Genomic DNA, 8,423 nt, shown 5'->3' with positions numbered 1-8,423 from the left:
TAGTGAGGAACTCCCTAGTGACTTCCTTTCCAAAATAGGGGATTAGGGTCTGTGTGCTCTGTTCTTCTGTGAGCTGTGTTTCTGTGAAAGGCTTTAGTGGGATGTGAGGGGCAGACTTTCACTTGTTTTCCGCAAACGGCTTAATTTCTTGCCTTCTGGCCTTATTTCCTGTGAGTTTATTCAGGTTTAACATTTAATACAGACGTTAATTTGTAATACACTGGTTACCATAATACATCCTCAAGGCCAAGGTTAATAGGATTGAAGACGGAATTGTACATTCAAATCCTAACACTGTATTACTGAAGTTAAAAAGGTTTCATTGACTGCAACATAGATTTCCAATTTAGGAAAGAGAATATCCAAAATATAAGATTTCTAAGGATTAAAAGAAAACTTGTGCAATTGTGACACTACCAAAGTTAATGACAAAACTCTTAACATCAGTTCTGCAGTCAGGTGGTTAAATGTCAAAGCCCTCTTTAGATATTACCATATTTTTGACTAAATGCATGATGGAAAATAATAACTGTATTCAGGCTGTGCGTTCAGGCTGTGCATTTGTTGTAGGTTTGTAATTTTCACTTTGTGAACTGTCTAATAGTTGATTTGGATCCTGGAGAACCTTCCGCTGTCCCACAACCGATCGGTAGATGTGCACTGTTGTGTAACTGGGTTGGATGGGTGATCGCTCTGATTTTTGTGATTAATTCTTATCTTCTGTTTCCAATTAGCTCTTGAACTGGCTTTCTTACTGATACTGCCATGTGATGTCTGCCTTCATTCCCCTAAAACGGCAGTCTGGCAAACTTTTTCTGGTAACCCATGGAGCAGAGGACTGTCACCAGCTTTGGGCTGGGCTGGGTTTCCCCTGGGTTAGAGTTGGCTGGAGCTCAGCAAGCTCCAGGTGAGCCGCCAGGAACATGAGGTTGTGACTACAGACAGAGAGGGAAAACTGGGAAGTTTGTATGGACTAGGCCTATCAGCTTAGAGGACTGAGAGACAAAGGAAAGCCTCTTTTCTGTACTCTGAATTAGCGTGGGTATTGGGACTTGTCTGGCTGCTTGGTGGCAACTTCGGGCATCTGGAGAAACAGTTTTTTAACTGCCCAGAGCTCCACTAGCATGGCTGCGTTCAAGTGCCCAAGGGGCTGACGGGGTGTCCATCGGTTGGGCACACTGAGATGGGGGTCTTTACTTTTTACGTGCCTCCTGCTTCGGGTGTATCTGTCCCTTTGTCAGTCTGGTTTTGAGGATTAATCAAGAGAATCTTAGTTTAGCTTGGCAAAAGAGTTACGTAAGCATCATTAATCTTGCATAATAACTACAGTAGTTAAGACTTTAAAGCCCAGCTTCCTACTTTCTCTAGAACTAGTTCCTGTTTTGAAATGTGATGATGTATTTCAGGAACTGCTAATTAGCAGCGTCCCTTGAAAATTCACACGGGCTTATTCTAAGAACTTTTCCCTTCGTACTCAAGTGTGGGTTCTTTAAATTATTATTTCCATAAATCATGTCAGCGTTCCTACATAACTCTGCTCGATTTTATCCTAAAATAATCCGCAGCTTATTTTTAGACACTAGGATTAGCGATCTTACTCTTCCGTAGTTAGAGATATGCGAATAGATGGATGCAACATGGTACAGCAGGGGGTTACAATATAGACTTTGAATTCTTGCATTGTGTGTTGGACCTGCAGCCATGCCCAGGGGCGGCAGTCAGAATCAGGGCACAAGCTTGTGGAAGGATGCACAGAGCCTCTCTTCTGAACAGCTTTACATCTAATGTAAGGCAAAGCTCGTCAAGTCATTTCGATTAACAGAAGGGGCGAAGGAAGAGAGGAATAAAGAGTGCAGTTGACTGCATACTTCAGCTAGGCACTCAGCTGGGGTTTGCTGAAGCATGTAATGTCTCTTTTTTTTTTTTTTTTTTAATATTTTATCTTTTTTGCGCCTAACCAAGCAGTTGTTATTTGAATGATTTGTGTGTGTGTTGTAGCTGAAGTTTGTCCTGTGGAAAAGAGGAAAGTAGCCGACTGCCCAAATTAGTTGAGGGCAGGCATTTCATGAGTCAAGGGGACAGGTTGCAATATCAGTAACATTTAGACAACTTCTTATCACATTGATTGCCAACAAAAATGTATGTAGCACAAAGGAAATAACCAGCAATTGTTTTGGTTTTCTTTTCTTTAGATAATATTCTAAGTAGCATTAGACAACTTGTTGACGCCACTTATCTTTTTTAAGTTAGTATAGGTGGTATTGCATTTTTTATTTAGTTATCCTCCACTAAGCCCACTCAACAAACCAGAGAGGGCACGGAGATGTTTTTCACTTCTTCTTTCTTGCTAGAAGGAAGACTCAGAATCAAACTGTAAATATTTAGTCTCAGTCTGGCTCGTGGTCTGCTCAAGGCAAGGCCATAATGAGCTTATCAAAAATATTCTTCTAATTGTTTTAATTATCCTAAACAAAAACATAAACTACTTTACTTACACTCTTACTATACTATATATTTTAATTTTTTCCATACTGATGGTGGGAAGTCATAGAGAAGCAGGAGTGCTGGCAAGTAGGTGGAGCTGTGTGTATCCCTAACATTTAGATCTCTGTATCTGAAAGGCATTGCTGAAAGGTAGTGTTTACATATTTCTGTGTTAAAATTAAATTATCAGAGAGTTTAGCAGGGTGCATGTAGGAAAAAAAAGGACTTTTGTTCCTCTAGAAAAAGCTGATGCTTCATACCAATCTGTGTGATTGTCCTACAGGTTTTCTGTACACATGGCACATAGTATAATGACTAATAATATAATGATTGGATAAAAGGTAGGGCAAGTGTTTCTTCTGTGTTTCACCGGGTAAGTGTTCTGGTAATTAATAAATGACAGTGAAAAATAACTACCCCCAATTTTCATTTTTTTTATAACTGATTTTTCAGAAAGTTTGTCAAGTTTTGACTTTGCAGTATGTCATAAATCACATTTTAGCTCATGTTGTAAATAGAGATAAAATTGCCTTCCCAACATATTCCATGTTTTCCTGTGTAATTAACACCTCGTTCACAGCTGTGTCTGCTAGTCAAAGCCCTGCCTTCTTCCCCCTGACACTTCCTTGATACTTTGTTTAGACTGCTGAGATTTTAAGTGTCATCCTCAGGATACTTTAAATAAGTCCAAACAGGAAAAGGAAGGTGCTTCAAGAAGTCAACAGTATAGATCATTATAACTCAGAGGGACTATTTAAAAAGTATGAAGCAATTTATCTTTGTTTATTACTTACATCATTACCTCTCAATCTGTTTTTCATACTTGCTAAGGAAAGTTTACCGTTTTTCAAAAAAGTCAGGAAATGTTAGTTTCCATCTGTATTACTGAAGTAGAGATCAGTCCAAAAGTCTAGATCTAGCTAACGGCAGCCCCCTTTTCCTGTGCATGTGTGCCTTTCCCAGCACCGTGCCCTCTGTCAGGCCAGGCAAGCTACTCGGTTGCCCAGTGAACTGCATCAATGAACCGATCAAAGTCAAAAACAACTCTACTTTTTTGTGGGCCATCCTTAGCCGGGATGAGTTCCCAGTTCTGGCTAGTCACAGGGCTGCGTGGACAGTGTTGCCAACACAGCAGAGGACATGCTGGGGGAGGGTTGTAAGGGGCAGTATAGCCTTGAGCCCAATACTAGACCACCTAGTACCATATTTTTGTTCTGAAAATTTACTCTGAGCTGCCCCAGTTACAGTCCGGTATGTGCGAGTACTGGCGGGATTAAACAGCTCAGCACATAACATATGTCTCAGCTAGTTAAGACCCAGGAATTTGGCACTCCAAATATGCTGAGGTGGGTTTTTTTTTCACGTTGCCCTTAAAACACACTGACTGACTGAGGACCTTCATAAAACTGTGGTGGCAGTGTGCATGTCATGTGGCACAGCCCGGTGGATGAAACACATCCCCACAACCCTTGTTAGGTTCTTTCTTCAACTTGAAGGGCTCCGAATCCCTACCTCCTGCTTCTCAGGAGAGTCTCTGGCATCTAGGCAAGAGGTTACCCTGGTGAGCTGCACGGTGTGAGGAAGAGGGATTTTCCATCCTTACTGTCATCATCTTGTTTCCCCTCAGCATAGATCAAGATTAATGAGAGGTAGAGCATGAGAGTCGTTTCCTACAGATCAGGGCTCTCACCTGTAAAGAGCAAAGCTGAGATTTCAGTCACCGTTCCTTAGGTTACTTCTGCAGTTTGTGTGAGATCATCATTTAATAAAACACAGAAGCAGGCTTAGAATTAGGGATCATAGCTTACATAAATACCCCTATGTGTTAATTGTGAGCTGTCAGCAAGCATTTTCATTTTTTAACTTCTTAAGCCAAGGTTTCACCAGGACGTCCCCCTAATGCTTTTTGTTAATTTACGTTTGCCATATGCAAGGGAAAAGTTTAGTCTTTATGGATATGATACTTTTTTTTTTACCATCACACCTAGGTATTGGTTGTTCTCAGCTGTTGTTTCTAAAAAACGTGCATCAGATTTCAGCTTGGCAATGAAGTTGTAAATGACTGTAAATTACTTCCATTTTTATGTTGATCGTCCTAAAAAAAGCATGTGTGAAAACAGCAGTTGATCAGTTGAGTTCTGTAGTAAAAAATTGTAATAATTACATGTGCATGTTTTTTGGACTAGGAGTGGAAAGTCTTGTGTTAACTTAAGTAGACTTTTATAGACCTTAAATTTTAATGCAAATAATGTTGCATTTGCAATATATACACGGACAGTAGTAATTGCATGAGGAAGGTGAATTGGTTTTGCAAAGAAACTTCTGACTTTTCTGCTTGTTCTCACATCCTGGAGAAGAATGGTATGGGTGTTTGTTAATTGCGTTATATTGCACATATGTATTTACTGAGCAAGTCAGGGTGACTACTGCAGCACAGTTTAACATCCCAAGTTCTGGTATATTCAGATAAAATACAATTTCTTTACACCTCATCAAGATGCTCTGTTTATAGCCCTATCAATGTGCACTCACATTTGAGACATAGCTTTAAAACGTGAAAGTAAATGTTACAGTGATGCAAATATACTGTTTGTCATAATTATTAAAAACAATCCTAAAATTACTAGAATTGGATAGCATTGCCGTGACTAATATAGAGTATTCTTTTGGATAGTTTTTGAACTTTTTGATAATAAGCAAGGCAATAAATCTTTCTTTTAAAGAAAATTCTTATTCCAAATCAGTCACTAGCTGTAACATTTATAAACTTCTGTTGTTCTTTTTTTGTTTCCAGGGAAGACGAGGCAAACCAGGCCTCCCAGGAAAACCGGGGCCACCAGGACCTCCTGTGAGTAACTAACAAAGGGAATGGGAAATTTTCACTCTATCCTGGAACAGTGAACTTAGCATTTTTATAGCAGGTTATTACCTGATCATAATTATGGTTGAAAACAGTTGATGCATGTTTACTCTGCTGCATCAAACAGCTACTATTCCCAGTCTTTTGATACAGCAAAGATAAAAGGACTGGGTCCAAAAATACAAGAGACTACACAGGAGGGAAAGAACAAGATGCAAACTTCATCAAAGGAAGCAAAAATTGTCAGGCATTTCAAAGAAAGACTGGCCATGTATGCTAAATGTGAATACTGTGCATTCATTCACTTTGCAAAATGTATGATGCTCTGTAGAAGATGGGATAATTTCTGTCTCAGAGGGGTAATTTGAAAGATGAAGGACTGTGTGAAGCATGTGCCAACTGTCTGAATGGTGGGGAGGATTATACCCAGCACTGGAATGAGCACTCAGCTGTGGTTCAAATGAGTTTACTGAAGAATTAAAAAGATTAAGAAATACATGACTCTGTGGAAGGATTTGTAATATGAAGCACTAAAGGGTTTACCTCAGATCTAAGAGGTTTAGGATTTTTTTTTTTGAGAGAGACATGATTTCAAAATTTGAAGTCAGGCATGGATCTATTTTAGCCTAGAATGAATGCAGCCTTCCTTTGGTAGAGAAAAACTTGATCAAATTTGTACATTCCCTATATATTGTATTGTAAAAATGCTGTTGTGCACAAATACAAAACAGTTATTTGTTTGTAGATTAAGTAAACTGCTGCTTTACATTTTTAGGATCAAACAAGGATTTCATAATTCCTTTTTCTGTTTACCTGGAATAGGTGAACACCACTAGTTTATGTGTCAGAACGTTTGATTCATCTACTGCAACCTCACTGCAAGGGAAAACTAGTCTTATTTGTACGTAAAAGAATAATGGACTGCTGTGTGAAATACAATTAATAAAATGAAACAGACGTAGTTTATACTCATCTAAAAATGAAACTGCATAAATTTTATATTTTTCCCCCCTTCTCCTTGCAAAATGTGTTCAGAAAGAGGAGTTGATGATGGAGTTCATTTATCCTGCATAAAACTAAATAGTTAAAAATCCCTCCCTCTCCCTCTTCTCCCCTCCATATTGAAGCCTTGTTTATTTGAGTCTTTTGTACAGCTTGGGCTTCCTAATGCTGAAATGGTACTGCAGACTGCGGGAGTTAAAACAGAGGAAAGGAGTGATGCAGAATCTTTCTTAATACAAATGCCAAAAAATGACCTTTAAGAGGGAAAAAAAAAAAAACAACAACAAAAAAAAAAACCATAGCAGACGTCAATGTTAGACCTAATCTACTTAGCTTTTTGTGAACCAGTGAAAAGCTATTTCTCCATTACAGATTTCTGCCACCATAGATTTGCTGGCAGGTCAGGCTTGTCAAAGTGTATGATCCTTGACAGACATACCAGAAATCTAAATGGCACTTTTATTACTGAGACCTATTTCAGATTTTCTTACAGCAAATGGGAAGCTCAACTTTGTCAGCACGGCAGCATCCCTACGAAGAGCTCTGTATGGATACTCTAGCCAAGCACTACATATCAGAAAAGCATTCCTCAAGCAACCATAGCCTAAATATTGGTTAAAGGTATTTGTTTCTGGTATAACTATGTTGATGCAGTCCTTTCTTTGGATACAGCTACACCAGCATCTTGTGTTCCTCTTCCAAGATTGAGAATACAATGCATAGAAAAAGTATACTTTAAAGGCAGTAATGCTTGTTAATGCACATTGGCAGTATCCCCATATTTAAAGTGCTACCGCTTGTACATACTGAAAAGGCTTTAACATCATCCATTGTTCCTCCTCTCTTTTTCAAGGCTCAAACCATACTAAATTTTTGCTACATTGTTACCCCTTCTCTTCTAATAGTAAGTAGTGGCACATGGATATATTATTGGCCTTTACCTTGGCCTTCCTGAAGTGCAACAGAACTATCACACCTGCAGGGTGGTTGCTATCCAAGTTTGGCATATACAGGGTACAAAAGGCTTAGCAGATTGGCAGAACATGTAAAAATTAGACTCTCCAGAAAAAGTAAGTTTGGTGTTTGTTTGGTGTTTCAGAAGAATATGATACTTGTGTTTGAGAAAAAGCAGATTCAGTCATTAATTGTTAGGGTAGCTAGAGTACACACTGCGTGTTTGAAATTAATAAATTTACCTAATGTATTTATCAGTTTATGCCATGACTTTAAGTACTGAATTTAGATATTAGGAGAACAGCCAGGTGTTCAGTAATGACAAAAAAAACTGTGAGAAGGACAGTTCTGCCTCCTTGAGGAAGAAGTTGGTGAACAGGATACAATACTCAGGGGATTTGGTATAAAGGACAGTCCTAAAAAAAGTGTGTGCAGGGAGGGATTATGACACCACATTCTGAACAGTCAAACGGGCTTTAGATTGGACACTACTAAGTGGTGTGTTTTGATTAATTAAAGTAATAATTTTTTACCTGCTTGTCGCATGACAGCATTTAAGACTTTCTTGATATTCTTATCTGCCTCTAATCTGACTTTTCTAACCCTCTCTCAATACCTCATCTTTTTTTTTTCCTAACCTAATTTCTGGGGATTTTTTTCAGTCAAATTGATGTTTGTAGTGACTTTCTAGTCCCTTAACATCACCTGCATATCTTTGGTTAAAAACCTGTATCAGTGTCAGAAACGTAGATTGATTGGCAATTGGTGATGAAACTACTCAGTTAAAGTGGGACTCTCTATGCAACTTATAGAATAGAATCATAGAATCATTAAGGTTGGAAGAGACCTCTAAGATCATTGAGTCCAACCGTCAACCCAACATCACCATGCCCACTAAACCATGTCCCTAAGTGCCTCATCTACACGTCTTTTAAATACTTCCAGGGATGGTGACTCAACCACTTCCCTGGGCAGCCTCCTCCAATGTTTAACCACTCTTTCAGTAAAGACATTTTTCCTCATGTCCAATCTAAACCTCCCCTGCGCAACTTGAGGCTGTTTCCTCTCGTCCTATCACTAGTTACTTGGGAGAAGAGACCGACACCCACCTCGCTACAACCTC

The 8,423-nt window shown here is 39.0% G+C and overlaps 1 protein-coding gene across 1 annotated transcript in view; it reads left to right on the top strand.

Annotated features, from left to right (window-relative positions):
- The window catches only part of COL19A1 (collagen, type XIX, alpha 1), a 211,374-nt gene that overhangs the window by 138,558 nt on the left and 64,393 nt on the right, over nucleotides 1-8,423 (top strand). Inside the window, exon 15 of the mRNA XM_009333160.1 lies at nucleotides 5,279-5,332. Within this exon, the coding sequence (XP_009331435.1) occupies nucleotides 5,279-5,332 (54 nt within the window). The remainder of the gene's footprint in view (nucleotides 1-5,278; nucleotides 5,333-8,423) is intronic.

Source organism: Pygoscelis adeliae, unplaced genomic scaffold (assembly GCF_000699105.1).
Source record: "Pygoscelis adeliae isolate BGI_AS28 unplaced genomic scaffold, ASM69910v1 Scaffold57, whole genome shotgun sequence".
Lineage (NCBI taxonomy): Eukaryota > Metazoa > Chordata > Aves > Sphenisciformes > Spheniscidae > Pygoscelis > Pygoscelis adeliae.
This window is presented reverse-complemented; position numbering and strand designations above follow the sequence as displayed.